The sequence below is a fragment of the Bidens hawaiensis genome, unplaced genomic scaffold (genome assembly GCF_021521415.1).
Source record: "Bidens hawaiensis isolate Kalapana, Puna unplaced genomic scaffold, B.hawaiensis_p1.1 tig00008537_1, whole genome shotgun sequence".
NCBI classification, from domain to species: Eukaryota; Viridiplantae; Streptophyta; class Magnoliopsida; order Asterales; family Asteraceae; genus Bidens; species Bidens hawaiensis.
Genome location: NW_027491611.1, coordinates 490,432 through 508,406, shown reverse-complemented (window position 1 = coordinate 508,406; position 17,975 = coordinate 490,432). Strand labels below are relative to the sequence as shown.

At 36.5% G+C, this 17,975-nt stretch overlaps 1 protein-coding gene across 1 annotated transcript; it reads right to left on the bottom strand.

Annotated features, from left to right (window-relative positions):
- Positions 1-12,574: 12,574 nt before the first annotated feature.
- On the bottom strand, positions 12,575-13,024 carry LOC143529381 (uncharacterized). The gene has a single exon (XM_077025194.1). It carries the CDS (start codon positions 13,022-13,024, stop codon positions 12,575-12,577), a length of 450 nt encoding a protein of 149 aa, XP_076881309.1.
- Between the last annotated feature and the right edge of the window lie 4,951 nt (positions 13,025-17,975).

Here is a 17,975-nt window from a genome sequence, read left to right as displayed (position 1 = left end):
AGTCTGTCGAGCATGCTCGAAAGTCTATCGAGCAACTTTAAAAGTATATCATTTCAATGATTGTGCTCTAAAAACTTTAACTTTGTGCTCGAGCAGTAATTTGCAAAGAATAAGCAAGTTATCCTGAACACATGTACATGCTCGACCACTGGGAACAACATTCATGCTCGAGTTACTTGAGAAAAAGCCCAAGTATGGAGTGTTTGTGCTCGGAGAGCATTAAACACCCATCTATCACAGAAGCATGCTCGAAACACTTACAAAAGTTTTCAAGACAGCATTCTATGCTTGAGCAGCTGAGCAATGACATCTATGCTCGAATAACTTGGAATAGTCTTTCAAGGGTCTATGCCTATGCTCGAGGAGCATCAGGAACACTGTCAAGCAAAAATTCATGCTCGAAGTACTTAGAATCACAAATATAGATCATGCAAGCACAAATCAAAGTACTAAAAGCTGTAACTAGCACAGCTAACAGAAATTCCAAACAAGAGAAGTCACAAACATGATTCATGCAATTCAAGTAAGCATTCAAGCATAGCAATTCCTAATTAGGTGTAAGTAAGCAATTAAGTAAGCAATTCCGAGCTCCTAATTAGGTGTAAGTAATCATAAACTTAATTAGGTGTAACAAATTCAAGAACTGTGATAACCGAGCCCCGGTGCGGAAGCGTGAATAGTCGGTATTAACGAAGGAGCTCGGATCTGAGCTAGGATCAAATCAAAAACTTATATTCACTCTTGAAAGATCTATGAACGGGTGTGGAGAGTTCGATTCGATTAACAATCAATTATAGGATGAACAATTGTAATCGAAACATAAATAGATAGATGTAGTAGTATGAATTTATTAACCAAAAAATTGTCACAAAGAAAACTCATACATACATACATACATACATACATACATACATACATAATCATAAACGCTCGCCACCCGGGGAGAGCTCTTCCCCAGGTGGAAACTCTCAATACACACACACACACACTGAAACACATGACCTAATCGTCTATTTATAGTGGTCTTGTGCCTTGGTCTTCACTCCATCCGCCTCTTGGATAAGACCAATAATATAAATATATTTTTCACCTATAATAGTAATAATTCGATGCGTCGGTCTAAAATATACGTCCCAACAATAAACCTATGAGTATCACACCTAAAAAGTTACAGATCCACTTACCCCCATCTCAAGCATAACCAAGACAAATTTAAGAGGGTTGAAGCAGACTGGTTCAACTTACCACCGTAAGCTTAAAACCCTTTAATGGTAAGAAGAATTTGCACTTAGGTGGAATTTAGATGGATGAAAGGTCAAATGAGTTCGTACGAGCAATACCTAAACCTAAAAGTTAGCGAATTTCGGCCTAGCAATATCATAACTTTGAAACGCTTTAGACATAAAAAAGAAACAAAACCTGGTTCAGTATTTCCAAACATTAAAATGCAGTAAATAAAACCAATAATAAACCATAAAGAATAAGTCTTAACTAACACGTTAGCTAGATCAGGTCTTCGCTACCACTTTCAATGAGTTGTCCAGTCGATCCATTTCCTCCATTACTTGCAGAAGCAACTACAACGTTCTCAAAATCTGGAAACTTTGAACTCATGAGCGTTGACATTTTTTCATACAGCTCATTCCTTTGTCTAAGTTTCTCCTGGTTCTGTTTCAGTTCCTCCTTGAGTGCAACAACCTGATTTTGAAGATTTTCGGTCTCACTTGAAGGGGGTTGAGACGAATCCGGTATAAATCATTTCTCTTATAATTGTTAATCAACAAGTAACGAACAAAAATCTTACACAAATCGCCAATTTAAAAGAACATTAAAAAGTAAAAGTAAAATAAAATAAAAAACTTACTGTGTATTATCCACCACAGTTCCTAGAACATTATCTCCAGCATTGAGTACATCTACAAAATATGAATAAAATAAAAACAAAAACATGCGAGATACTGACCATATCTATACAGTTAACTATTGACATGCCATAAATCATGAAGGCAATATATGGAAGAAGTAGAACCTTACTACATAAACAAGTTTTGAGAAGAATTAACCATATCTGTGGCCTGCTTCCGATAATTCATTGGAACCACCACTCCATGCCCTGTCATCGTTTCGTCGGTGTTTGGTCATCATCATCGGTTATCTCCGGATAAACAAATTCATGTGTTAGTAGTCACTAAACCATACACAATTGAAACATTAATTGCAGTTGGTAAACTTGATAGGACAAAAAAGAATGGAATCACTAACCTCTTATACTGCTTGTTTTCGTCGATTAATAAAAAACCTAAACAACATCAGAAACTCCCTGTTTTTTGCTAATACTCTGAGAACAACTCTTTTTATATCATCAGAAACCAAATATTCTACCAAAAAAAAAAAGAAAAAAAAAACAAAAGAGAGAGAGAGGACACCTGAAAATTGAGATCTGAACCTCAGCTGCCGACATCACAATTGACGAATGTAGAAGATTGAAATCGAAAACCGAATTAGAAGTGTTTATTAATTGGGATTAGGAGGATTTGGTTTGTATACAGAGAGGAATTTTGGATTTGAATGTCTTGGCACCGAGGAGATGATTTTGTTTGTTTTGGAAGTGTATTATGGCCCTTAGATGGTTGCAATTAGGAGCTATGATAACCGTTAGATGGCAATCCATGTGATTAATCTGAAAGTGTTTTCATTGGTTGATATGGATATTGTAGGAATGAGTATAGGGGTGCAATATGTTCTTGTACCTTGTGCTATTATTACGGTAAAACTCTTAAAATTCAACATCTTTACTTTTTCTCTCTTATATATAATTCATATACATATAAAAATAATAATAATAACAAACAATAATGTTTATTTATGTTTTATACATTGCTTTTTAAATATATGTGATTTATGTTTGATCAATAGGGACATCAATAAGGTTGGTTGGTTGGCTCATGGGGTAATTATTTAAGCTTCTATTTCTGAAATGACCCATGTTCGAATCAAGACATACACATTTCATTTAGATTTAATAAATAAATGGGTTTTACTGGTTCACCCTCCGTGTCAACCGGGCCGACCGGTCCGGGCCAACTGCCACCCGCAAAACCCGACCGGGTTTTTAGAAACGTCCCAAATACACTGACTCTGCCCGGTATAGGGACTGAATCCCGGTCGGTCCGGTCTAGGTTTCAAAACACTGCTTTCTACAACTTGTTTGTCTGCTTAAATACAGCGTATGAGTTATAATAAATAAGGTGTCGACCTCTCGGCCACTTTTGTTGAGTCAAAATGATAATAGCTCATAGACATGCATAATGGCGAGATCACATCAGATCTTAACATGTTAGATTGGTTAACTATGACTATGACTTATCGTGAATGACTCATAGATAGGCATAATGGCCGTATAAGATCACGTTCGATCTTAAAATGTTAAAAGTTTGATTAATTATGCACCTCTCTGCCAATTATGTTGATTATCCTATTTGACTTTTGTTGACCAACATAGATCATTGTTATAAGTTATAAAGTGCCATGATTATTTGTATTAGGTATATATATTGGGCCTTATACAACATAGTAGCTCTCGTTGGTGGTAATCGACCACAATTGACTATCAATGTCTTAATCAACCATCATGAACTCTAAATGATAATCCATAACTCTAATTAGTCATCATCGACCCTGTTAAACAATACTTGGCCCTAGTTAATCATTAGTAACCCGATTATTTATTCATGAGCAAATAATCATAATTGACCATGGTTTAACATCATTATCTCTAATTGACTATCAAAAACCCTTCTAGTTGGGCATCAAGTATTTTACTTGGCCTTATTGACGAGTTTATATCCAAAATGGTTTTGGACAAAAGTTATGTACCAAAATGGGTTGTTAAAAAATATTTACTAAAATAGTTTGTTTTTTTTTGTTGTAAATTCACAATTTATTTGGTAGATAATTAGCTTTAATAAATCTAGTAATTTCTTTATTTATGTTACCATATCAAATTTTAGATTGTTTTCATTATACAAATCATCCAGGTGTGACATAAATAAAAGACGTCAAATGTTAGCTTTAATTAATATCAATAAGTAATAAATGACCAAGAGAAATAAATTAGAGTTTTTTTTTAACAAAATGGGTGGAGAGGAAAAAATATTTACCAAAATAGTTCATTATCTTTTAAGGTTTAAGTAAAAAACTCCTAACACCTCGTTTGAGAGAAACCAAACAGATTTTTTTCTTCAATAATCGATTATCCTTCGTCGTTCTTCAATAATCGGTTCTTCGATCGTGGCTCCAATTCTCTGGACTTCAATCACAAATCTCAAGTTCAGAACATAGAGAAATTGGTTATGAAAAAAAAAAAAAACAGGTTCAGAACACTCGAATTGGCAACATCTAAATTTATATGCGAAGGACACCATATTTATTTTACAACTGAAATTGGTTATGAAAAAAAAATATATATAATTAGTTTATTAGAAAACAACTTAAAAAATCGTAATGGATTATTTTTGAAGAAATAGGATGATAGACAAAAATATAAATGTCATTATTTTTTAATTTATTTTTATTATCTTTTTCAAAGAGAAAATTTTTAATAGAATTGATTTTTACCCAATAAGATTATAATGGAAAAAGACAAATATACACAAAATCACTTATTTTGTTAAATAAGTTTCAAATACCCTATTTTGGTAAATACTTTTCCCTGCACCCAATTTTGATAGAAACAAAACTCAAATAAATTATGGATAGAAATCATGACTTGTATAGAACTAAATCATTAGTGATAAATTTTAAAAAATTATTCGTATGGCAACTGATCTTCAGTCTCTAATATTATATGTTCAAATCATATTAGAGATAGAATATCAGTTGCCATACGAATAATTTTCATTATCAGTTTGGGATTGGAATTCAGTCTCTAATAAGTTTCCTGCATAAACCTAATATTGTCCAATTAATTAGTAACTGATAAATCAGTCTCAAATACTATGCATTTAAGACTAATATAGTAGTCCCTAAAAGTTTAGACGCAAAATGATTGAAGTGACGATGATGTTTGGAAAATGAAGATCAATCCCTAATATTCGACGGTTATTAGAGACTATATATTAGTCCCAAATTACTTCATCAAAAATTATATTTAGAGATTGAAAATCAGTCCTGGAAAAGGTACATTTCTTGATTTCTGAGACTAATTCTTAGCCCCTAATATTTTTCTTTAGATTGTAGAATCTGCTCCCAACAAATACAGACTAAGAATCATTCCTTGATCCTTCCATACACAAAATACGTTAAATACTGAATGTCAATTCCTAATTCGATATGTGTTGGAAATATTAAAAACTGATTTTCAGTCTCTAATGTGTTCCTTTCACGTTAGAGGCTGACGATTAGTCACCAAATTTTTGTGCCATTTTCCAGTATCTATTTATGACTAAAATTTAGTCTCAAATAATGTGAGCGACTAATTATCAGTCCCTAACATCAGTCGCAAAAAAACCAGTCCCCAATAGTAAAAGTAACTGATAAATCAGTCCCAGATACTAAGCATTCAAGACTGATATATCAGTCCCTAAAATTTTAGTTTCTAATGGTGACTTTTTTTGTAGTGAGCATTGTTTCACCCTAGCTGCAACCTAGTATATGACAGTCCCAGGCCTCCACCCTTAGTATTTCCTAAAAAATATTTTATTAACTAAGAACCTCAAACCCCAATAGTGTATCGTCAGAGTCACCATCCCCTTGGTAACACGTAAGCTCTTGGCCCCGTCTAGTATGTGCCTTTTGGCCTCTTTTTCTAATTTTTGGATGCTCATTCGCATCTTTTGCGGCATTTTTTTTAAACTTTTGCCATACAGTATATTTTTTTCTTTTTCGCTTTGTTTTTTTTTTCTTTTTTTTTTTGTGCACTTAGGCATCTTTTACCCTAAAATATGTAACTATTTTCAAAGCTCGTATAAAAAAGGGACATGGCGGGACGCCAGCACTCGTTATTTACTTATAAACAGAGTGGTGTGTTAATTTTAAGTGCATTTAATTCTCACCACCTCAAGGTAGTCAGATTACGGTAATACTTCCTGTGCCTTATCGAATTTTCAGCTTCACTATCCCTCCTCAAGATGAGAACCAACAAAGTTTATGATCTATTAGGTATATTAATAATATTCAAGGGAAACTTTCCAAAGCTAGTTGGGCCTAGCTTTGAAAGTTTCCCTTGAATATTACAGAAGAGTCTTCAGCCAGACTCACTCCTGAAATCTCAATCATGAGGCTTTTCTTTTATCTAACCCCAATCTAACCCGTATAGTTCCACCCGACCAACATTTTTAAGCAAATAACACAGTGAAACTAACAAGTAATTTAAAACAATCAAATAGATCGGACCACCAATACTTAAACTTACCCGTACCAAACCTAATACATGGCATATAATGAGTAAAATGGTTATTCTTGCATTTTAATGTTGTCCTATAATTCTTAACGAACCATTTTTGAACCCTCAAAACGTGCTGATCCAAGCATTTTTGCGCCCTGTTATGTGGCTTTTCCGATTTCAGTGGCGATATACTATCTAGTTCCTCCACAGACCCGTTAACCTTCATATGATGTGGTGATTCAACTACTACCGTATTCTGATCCTCTTCATTTGCCACTTACTCTTCCTTTTCGTTTGGTGCACGCTTGATCTACATTGTTGGCTTCCCTATGATTACTGTTTCTAAGTATATGACGTGAGGTCGAAGACTCACTCAAAAATAAACCAAATACAACTAATTAGATAGCAGTAAGTGGGTACGAACACAGAGAGTTTGTGGAGTATGAGTTAATCAAGTAGCTTAGCAATTAAACTAATATAAAAGTAAATGACAAAAAGTAATCTTCAAGTTGATTTTGATTTAATTTTATGAACTACAACAAACTAGCAAATAAGTTGTAAACAATTGATTAAGCAAGTATACCTCTTGGAGTTCGGGTTATTACGCAACACTCTTGTTAAAGTTTATTGGATAAACCATAATATCTCGGTTTTGTAAAAATGCAATTATTTGTGATTTAAGAACCAAGTACTCGGATTCCTAGAACGCGAGGTTGTTACTTGGTAATCAATCAATATGTTTAACCCTAATTTGTTCCACTAAATCTCAATTGTCAACGACACCAAGAACGTATAGATTGACATTAGGTTTAAACGATATGGACAAGTTACAAACGATCACATAAACATCATGATTATACTAACATAAAAAATTAGACAATCAATCCAAGTTCAAGAACAATTAACAAATAATGTCTTGTAAATAACCTTACATCCAAGAGAAATCCAAAAGAACTAGCCACTCATGGTTTTGTTGATCACCATCGCCTCAATTGTCGTCATCATACGAATCAAACACTCAAAAGTAATGATTACCACCCAACAATAATGTCTTTGTTCTCCCCAAATCGTTTCCAAGTAAACCCAATTGAAAGATAGCTGAAAAGACAAGAGAAAACGGCTTCATATATCATCCAACTTGGGCAGTTACGGGCCGAACCGTGGTCCACGGTCTAGACCGTGGGCCACGATCCTAATACTCTCCATGGTACGTTATGTTCTACCATTTTTGTTCCCATTGGACCGTGGTCCGTGGTGTGCACCGTGGGCCACGATGAAGCTGGTTTCCTTTCCTTATTTTCTTCGTATCTCTCTCATTCCGGCTTCGTTTTCTTCGCTGTTTTTGCCCATGCTCTTGTAATTACATCCTTTAGCTCCTCATACCTGCAATCACACGAGTAACCGTAGTCAACTAATTCCACGAAATTAACTTAATTACGCAAGTATATTCAGGTCCTTTAATTCGATTAAATGTTTCCCTACGAGTCACTTGTCACATTCCCACACTTAACCGTTGCTTGCTCCCAAACAACACTTCAAACTAATTGCTTTTAAACGATTAGCACCACACATACCACAAGCCTGGCTCTGTCAAGGTCCCAAATCATTATTAGAGGTTTGCATTAGTATCACTTAATATTATATTTAAAATATAGAATTCTAGTCAACCTTTACACGCTTTCGGTTTTTACGCACACATAACACACCATCACTCATTAAGCCTCTTTTCGGTGATCGTTCCATATATTCCAATAATACTCATTCTCCTCGCTTACGCTTGTACCACCATAAAATCTCCACCTATATATGCTTTAACACAAATGCCAATTAAGAGGTCTTAAAACGGGTTATAATGGGGCTAGGTGTAAAGGTATGGAATGAGAATATTTAAAGTGGCTCAAGTGATCCGATCCGGCTTGTTACATCAAAACTAAATAACCAATAAAACAACGACTAAATGCACTACTAACTTGTATCACAAACTCGATACACACTACCTTGGACATTGTATCCCAATCTTTTTTCTTCTTGGTTTTTTTATATATATTTTTTTCATCATTTTTTTTCACAAACTTGCACACAAGCATGAAATCCACTACTCTCTATTGATTAATATCAAAACAAATACAATTACAAAGAAAAACCTACTAAGCCCGATCGTCTCACAACATACATCGGGGTTGATTAAATAAAAAGAGTAAGTCCAAATAAGTTTTCTAAGGGAACCAACCCCCCGCCCCTCTCATTGCCGACGCTTATATGTGTAATGTATGAGCCCAACCCCCAAAACCCACACTCACGCTTATCCCGACGAGGCTTTAACCTAATTGCCTCTATCAATTTTGCAATTATGACAAGCTAAGGTCTCGAAATGCATTAATAGCACAAATTCTAACAGAGAATAACCATTCCATCACTGCTCTTCATTTTCCCAATACTCAAGTGAATATGGACATGTTATGTGGGGTATTATACCGAAAGCATGCTAACCTTGACTAAAATACTACTCGACCTCATTTTTAACACAACTAAGCAAACTTGATTTTAAAGGAATTATGACCATGAAATGGGACCACAACTTCACCTCGCCATCTTACCACTTTCCGGTTTTTCTTTCAAATTTCTTTTTATTTATTTTTATTTTTTTATTATTTTTTTTAATTTTTACCGAAAAATTTCCCCATCCCCACACTTAGGATACATTGTCCCCAATGTATGGTTTTGAGAAAAAATAAAAAACAAAAACGCCACCTCTTTTCATGACCCATAAAACTAATTCAAGTGTTTCATCCTCCTGCCATCCACCCAAATACTCAAAACACAACATAAAATCGACAATTATACAAATAATATACAAAAGAACATGCACCTGATATGATGAAGTCCCCATCAATAGTAGGGCAGTTGTGGCAGCCAGAAGATGGATGTCTTGAAGTCCGAAAACCCGCCAAAGTTAAATGCTCCACTTCCTCCGCTACTACCTTCTCCAAATGATGGTGGTGGTGGCGCCATTGACTGCATAGGATCTACCCACATCGAATGATGAAAGGGTGGTTCGGCATAACGCACTGTACCGTCATAAGGGAGTGAAGATGTGTAATCCACACTTGGTGGATCTGGAACAACTGGTTCACCGGTGTGCCATTGGTCATGCTTCCTTCTATTCCAGTCATCCAAATACCGCATGTTCATGTCATGCTCCTGCCCGTAAGCTTGAACACGATTCTACATCTCTACACGGTCATGTCTCTCTTTCTCCGCGCAATCATGGTATGCCCCCATAAAAGTTTGATGGTCAAATAGAGCCCGAGACTCCTCCGACCAATTACCATAAGTGGAAGGCCTATGCTTTTCCACCACCTCATTAATTGACCCCATGTGGGCCCAATTACTGGCGTACGATGCATACCCAGATGAATAATCCCAACCCCCTTGTTGGGAACTACTACCACCACCACTAGTCTCCATTTCTTCTGTGTCACTCGCTTCCTCAATCTCTTCTTCCAACTCCTCACCTGTCTCTGGAATAACATCCTCTCTCAATACTTTCCATCTCACCTTCTCATTCTTTAAATAGTGGTACCTCTTATCCAACTTATGTTCCTTAAATGTTTTCTTCATCTCAACTGCATTTTCTTGAATGGCCCCATGCAGCTTCAATATCGCCGTGATCAATCGGCAGTGGGGTATTAGCTTCCTTTTGTTGCTTTCTCGACTTGTCCATATGTTTAGCATAGCTAAATAACGGAAGGAGATTAACGGTTTCTCACACATCAACGTGTAAAAACACAGGGATTATCATTATTCCTTACTATTGAAATATCACTCCGTCGGGGCACCATGTTAGATAAACAGATTGTCATCAGCAACCAAGCTTCAATTTTCAACTCTCTCCTTCTTATATGTGAACCCGTACCCCTACCTTCTTTTAAAACAGCCGATAACATAGTAAACCACTGTGGATGTTTGTTGGGACTTTCAATAAAATCCTTGACCGACGAATAGACATATGAGTTAGACGGCTGGCTATCGAATAGGGCAATTTGATTAAGCGTTTCAAAGGACATCACTAGGGCTGCCACTTTTACCCGAAACCCAACCCAAAAAAACACGCACCCGAACCCGAGAAAAAACTAACCTGAACCCGAACCGAAGTAATTTGGGTTGGTTCTCGGTTTTGATTTATAAGTTTTGGGTCAACCCAAAAAAACCCGAATAAACTTTTCGTTTTGAAATCAAATATATTTTTAGGTATAATAAGCTAAGTCTTAGCCACTAAAATTATCATAATCTGGCTTAAATCGATTGTTATCATTCTAACTATTATGGATCAATTGTTTATTATTAATTTATGTGTTCCACTTATTAATTTATGGATCGATTGAATATGATTACGACTCGAGTTAGTTTTACTCTTCTTTTGAATTGTTTTATCAAGTTATGATGGCTTGTATTTGATTATTTGTGTTGTAAGCCAAGAAGAATTTGCTGTTTTAATTTTAGCATTGAGTTTTTAATTTTTTTTTGTGCTTTTTTTTCTTTTGTTTGTTTGTTTTCTAGGATACTCAAAACCCGATCAACCCAACCCGAAAAACCCGTGAGAGATTTGGGTTGGGTTTCGGGTCAAGATTTAAAACCCGAAGAACCCGACCCGAAAAACCCAAAACCCGAAAAACAAACCCGAAGAACACCCCTAGACATCACTACTTGAATTCCTCCCACTCTACCAATCAACTTCATATCTGAACCTTTTTTAAATGGTGGGTACCTCAAAGTAGATACCTATTCTTCGATCTCCCTATCATACAACGTAGTACTCTCTTCATCATAGCACTGAAGGGCAGCTTCCCACCCTAGTGCTTCAAATCTTTTAAACACACCGAATGCTTTAAAACCCGATTCTTTCACTTCCTTCTCACACATAAACGCTTCACTCCTCTCTCTCAAACTGCTCAACTTATCTCTAAACAACTCCGGTTGCCATTCCACAGCATAACTAGACAATACCACACCTCTCGAGTCGGGTTTCGGAATGTGTACCCTCACTTGTTCTTGTTCCTCTTGCATACGTTGTCTTTTTGCTTGAGCAGCCCGGCCACTAGCAGATGTAGCCTTTCCCTTTCCTTCATCTGAGTTTCTTCCCATCTGCACACATAAACCACCAAAAACAACCAAGTCAATTCAATATGTTCCTCCCCACACTTGCTTGCTACCATGGTTGTGGATAATCAACTCGTTATTCAATTCACCAATATCTCAAAACTCCAATATACGCTTAATTTTTCAACTTTTCAATGTAAAATCATAAATTTCAAGCATTTATCTATTATCCACAACTATAATGTATAACCATTACAACCAAACAAGCAAGTGGGAATGCTCAAATAAATACTACCTTATCAATTATTGCAATATATACAAAGAATTGACAAAGAGCATATCTCGGTGGATGTTTAAGATGATAGCTAGTACTTTTTCACAAACAAGCAAGAAACCCCCAAGTTCTTTGAATTTTTCGGTACCCAAACCCTTACAATCGGATTAAAACTTAGGAATGAAAGGAAATAGGGATTGTTTTGTTAATCCTCACAGAAATTTACTCAAAATAAGGTTAACAATCTTAGATTTTAGTGCTTAATTGGAAGAGATGTGATGAAATTAGGCTTTGAGAGAAAGTTTATGAAGATGGAGAAGATGTTAGGTGAACTTTGTGGCTGAGATGTGTTGTAAAAAAAAATAAAACCCTTTTCTTACCTCTATACACGTCGAACTGCAGCAGTGGGAGCCGCACTGTGAGACACGGTGTGAACCGTGGTCCACGGTCAACTGAAATACATGAGCCGGACCGTGGGCCACGGTGTGAACCGTGGTCCACTGTTGAGTTGAACCAAACTGGACAGAACTGACCGTATCGTGGAAGATCCCTGCACCGCGGTCCATGGTGTACCTATTTTTTTTCTTTTTGTTTTTTTAACCCAAAACTTAAACAAAAGTATTCACAAAAGAAAACTAAAAACTAAAAATTACCCTACCCCCCATGAAAAAGCCGAGTTGTCCTTAACGCGGTAAAGAAATTCCTAAGAATTTCCCCACACCTCGAATCGGACACACTCCCAACGAGAAAGGTAATTTTTTTTACAAACAAATTTGAACAAACACTATACTACACTATAGTACAAACCTGGACCTTTACGCGGTGGCACCATCTGGTGAGCTTAAATAGAAACTCACCTTGTCATCGTCAAGCATATTCAAATCTTTTCCTTCCAAGTATGGTTTAAAGCGATGCCCATTCATAATTTGTTTAACTTGACTTTGCATGTCTTCAATCTCCACATCAACAAACCTCCCTACTCTTGTGATGATATACGGGCCCATCCATTTGCTTTTAAGCTTTCCGGAAAATAATTTGAGTCTTGAATTGTTAAGCCACACTTTTTTCCTGACCTCAAATGTTCGTTTCCGTATCTTAGCGTCATGTACCCTCTTTAATTTCTCTTTATAATTCAAAGCACATTCATACGCCTCATCCCGGATTTCCTCCAATTCGTTTAACTTCAATTTCCTCAACTCACCGGCTTCATTGTAATCCATATTAACATTCTTGATTGCCCATAACGCCCGGTGAGCCAACTCCATTGGAAAATGACAACCCTTCCCATACACTAATCAATAAGGAGTAGTACCAATCGGTGTCTTGTAAGCCGTGCGATAAGCCCACAATGCATCATCCAACTTTATCGACCAATCTTTTCTATTAACCCGAACCGTCTTCATTAAAATTTCTTTAATTTTTCGATTAGAAACTTCAATAATTTGGTAACGCTTCAATAATTTGCCAAATGCAAAGTTCTTGAAATGCGATCCACCATCACTTATAATAACTCTTAGAATCCCAAATCTTGAGAAGATGTTGGATTGAATAAACTTACACACCATGGAATAATCATTAGTTCTTGTTGCAACCGCTTCGACCCACTTTGACACATAATCAACCGCAACAAGAATGTATAAGTACCCATATGAGTTTGGAAATGGGCCCATGAAATCTATGCCCCACACATCAAAAATATCAATAACCAAAATGGGTTGTAAAGGCATTTCATTTCTTTTTGATATACCTTCCATTCTTTAACAATTTAAGCAATGTCGAGCATATTCATTGGCATCTTTAAAAATTGTTGGCCAATAAAGCCCACACATAAGTACCTTATACCCCGTTTTAGAGCCATTAAAATGGCCCCCGCATGCTGACGATGGGCGTGTTTAAAAATCTCTTCCACTTCACTCTCAGGTACACATCTTCTAAGAACTTGATCCGCTCCAACCTTGAAAAGATCCGGTTCATCCCAAATGTATTGCTTGACTTGGGCCATGAATTGTTGCCTCCTTTTCTTGGACCAATATTCCGGAATCGCACCCGTGGACAAATAATTGACATAGTGAGCATACCATGGTGCGGTTGAGACAACAAGCAACTGTTCATCCGGAAATTTCTCGTGTATCTCTATCTGATCGTCAAGACCTTCAAGTGCAATTCGAGACAAGTGATCCGCTACTACATTCTCACATCCCTTCTTGTCACAGATTTCAAGATCAAACTCTTGCAACAATAACACCCATCAAATCAAACGCGGTTTTGCATATTTTTTTTCCATCAAATATCGAACCGCACTATGATCCGAGTACCCCACAACTTTACTTCCCAAAATATATGAACAAAACTTATCTACGGCATACACCACCGCAAGCAACTCCTTTTCAGTAGTGGCGTAGTTAAATTGTGCCTCAGGTAAAGTTTTGCTCGCATAATAAATTACCACCGGCTTTTTGTCCACTCTTTGACCCAAAACCGCTCCAACCGTGCTATCACTAGCATCACACATAATTTCAAATGGCTTTGACCAATCCGGCGATTGTAGAATTGGTGCTTGCACTAACTTCTCCTTCAAACTGTCAAACGCTTGCAAACATTCGTCAGTAAACTCAAAGGGGACATCCTTTAGTAAAAGATTGCATAAAGGTTTTAAAATTGCACTAAAACCTTTAATAAATCTCCTATAGAATCCGGCATGTCCCAAAAACGATCTAACCCCTTTGACATTTTTCGGGGGTGGCGAAGATAAAATTACTCTAATCTTTGCTTGATCAACTTCCATCCCCCCCTACTTGAAACCACATGACCTAACACAATACCTTCTTGTACCATGAAATGACTTTTCTCCCAACTTAACACCAAGTTTGTCTCAACACATCGTTTTAAAACTTTTTCTAAATCATTGAGACAAGACTCGTAAATTGAACCAAAAATGGAAAAGTCATCCATAAAAACTTTAAGTGAATCCCCAACATTATACAATCCAAATGGCATCCATCTAAAAGCAAAGGTGCCATATGGACAAGTGAAAGTGGTTTTATGTTGGTCATCGGGATGGATTGCAATTTGATTATACCCGAATACCCATCAAAAAAATAATATTTTTGGTCGAAAGTTTTCAATTATTTGATCATGAATGGTAATGGAAAATGGTCTTTTGAGGTGGCAGTATTTAATTTCCTATAATCGATGCTCACTCGCCACCCGGTTACCGGTTGGGTGGCGATTTGTTCACCGTTATCGTCTTTTATTATCTGGATGCCGGCTTTCTTGGGTGTGTCGGGCTCACCCATGTACTGTTTGAAATGGGGTAAATGATCCTTGCATCCAACCATTTGATCACCTCTTTTTTCACCACTTCTCGCAATTTCGGGTTCAATCTCCTCTGAGTCTCCCTTGTTGGTTTAGCCTCCTCATCTATAATTATTTTATGCATAACAATAGAAGGACTAATACCTTTTAAATCTGCAAGCGTCCATCCAATGGCCGCTTTATGTGCTTCCAACACCTTCACTAACGCCCGCTCTTGAGCTTCCTCCAAATTTAAAGCAATGATAGCCGGGAGGGTTTCATTCTCCCCTAAGAAAACGTACTTTAAGTGGCTTGGAAGCTCCTTCAATTCCACCTTTGGTGGACACTCCAAAGATGGTTTTGTATTCGAATTGATTTCCTTTGGCAAACTTTCCCATTAATGTGTCCATGGTGGTCTTCCCTCTTGTAAAGCTAAAGCATCTTGTTTTTGTTACTCCATCCGCAAAGCACACACGTGTACCTGTTCAGAATCATCACAAATACAAGCTTCCACACAATCCTCATCATATTCATGAGGATTCCAATGATCCACCACATCTGCCAAAAAACATTCTTCACCACTCAAAGAATTAGCAATGTTAGTAAAAACATTTAACCGCATTTTTCGATTACCAAACACCATGTCGACAGTACCAAATCTACAATCAATGATTGCATGAGCAGTGTTCAAAAATGGTCGACCCAAGATAACATTTTGTTGTTGACTTGAGTCACCTGATGAATAATCCAAAACCAAAAAATCCACAGGATATAAAAATCCTCTACCTTCACAATTACATCCCGTACGATTCCACGGGGAAGTTTATGAGACAAATCGGCCAATACAACCGTGGTCTCCACACGTTTCAAGGGACCAAAGTCGTATTGGTCATATAAACCCCTCGGGAGAATGCTCACTTCGGCCCCATGATCCAATAACACCCTAGACATTTGAAAATCACCCACTTGAATGTTAATTAAGGGTGTTCCCAGATTTTGAAGCTTAAGATGGAGATCTCCTTTTATGTCACACCCCAACCTAAGGCGGAAATGCCGGGGCGTGATCCGATTGCTCACAGCTCGAAGATACTATCATAAATAAAATGTGACAATATCTAATTAATTATTTTAATTCAAATGTACACACAATAATCAAATACAACAAAACAATTCAACTAAATAAATACAATCAATTAAATTTAAGTTTATCTTCAACATAACCTATGGTCTTGACTACATATCCATACTTCAATCTAAGCAACCTGCATATGCGTAGAAAATGGAGTTTGTCAACAACACATGTTGAGTGAGATGATCACCAATTTTGAAACATTAAATAATAGCATATATATATATATAGTTGATAAATGATAAATGTGCAAACCAACCATGTGATAATAATCAATCGAATCATAACAAACATGCATATAACCAAATCGTGTGTGCCAATGAAATCGTTGCGAAGCGAATCGGGCATTGATTACAAAGACTAAGGTTGTCATTTTACCTTTGCCAAGCGAATCGGGCTCCGGTTACTAAGACGGTCGTATGATCATACTAATGAGAACCCTATACAAGGGGATATGTTGGACCTCTCCAAAACGTTATCAAGTAAACAATTAAACATGTAGGAAATAGCAAATAGCATTCAACGGATATTCACACAATGATTATGTTTGTGATTTTGTGTATATATATATAATAGAAAGTATGAGTAAGTACGCATATGTCCCCAAAACATTTGAAAATAGTAAAAAGGGGAATGATCAAACTCACCTTAGACGGAAGGCAAGTGATTAATATATTCGACAAACGAACTAATCATTTAAGCGAGTTGTCCAATACACGTCCAACGAGATTAATGATCAGAATCTGAAACTTTGTGATATGAAACTATAAATAAAAACGAACTTAATGCCACTGGAATCAATCGAAACGGATGAGTAGAACTCTAGTTATGTTGATTTTAATGTTTAAACGAGTCGGTACTGACCAGAATCCAAACAGCAAGTCGGAAGTCAGGTTTTGGGAAGTAGCCTTAAAATTACGTTACGAGAATAAAAGTCTTCTGGACCAAACATTGAATCTGACCAGAAGTATCAGAAAATGCAAAGTCAAACTTGTTGACTGTTTTACCCTTTAGCGGGTTTTGAAGCAATTGACCGGTCAACACCCTTCAATCACCGAAATTGATTGAAGGCTATTGACTTGAGAATATGTATGAATAATTTTACAGTTTACAACTTACCCGGAAAGTGAAAGGATTGACGAGAAACGGAAGTCAAGGATCCTAAAGCAAGCTAAGTTAACGAACAACTCTTGAATCTTTAACGAAGATGCAAAAACCGAAGGGATGGAGGTTGAACAGAGGTAGGTGATGGCTGTGGGATGTTCTTTAGAGTTATATTAAAGTTTACAGCAGATGAATGGGGCTTGTTTATAAAAGAATAGCAAAAACGAACTAAATATGGGCTTTTGGCCCGTTTAGGCAAGTAAATCATACTTTTTTGAATAAATCACTGAATATAATCAAAACATTTGATCTTGGACAATGGAAAATGAATTAGGAGTTGTATTTTAGTTATATTATGATTACTTGGACCTTAATTCAGTCAAACATGCCTAAAATAAACGATTTTATACCTTAAAAGAACTAGAAAACGAACTAAAGCATAAATGATCTGTGCAGAGACTTGGTGGCGCTGCGCAGTGGCCCTAAGCCACACCGTCGCGCGGCGCTCCAGGTATGATGAGGGAAGTTTTAATTTTGGCAATTTAGGTCCTTGTAGTTTGCTTATTTGTCATTTCTTGAATCTTTTATAGAATAATTAAAGAATAAACAATATAATAAACATGAAGGGTCTTAAATGAACATAAGGAAACTTTATAACTCATAAAAATTTGATTTTCAAAAATAACAAA

Coding starts and splice junctions, on each gene's coding strand:
- LOC143529381 (XM_077025194.1), bottom strand. CDS start 13,024: ATGGAGTTGGCTCACCGGGCGTTATGGGCAATCAAGAATGTTAATATG.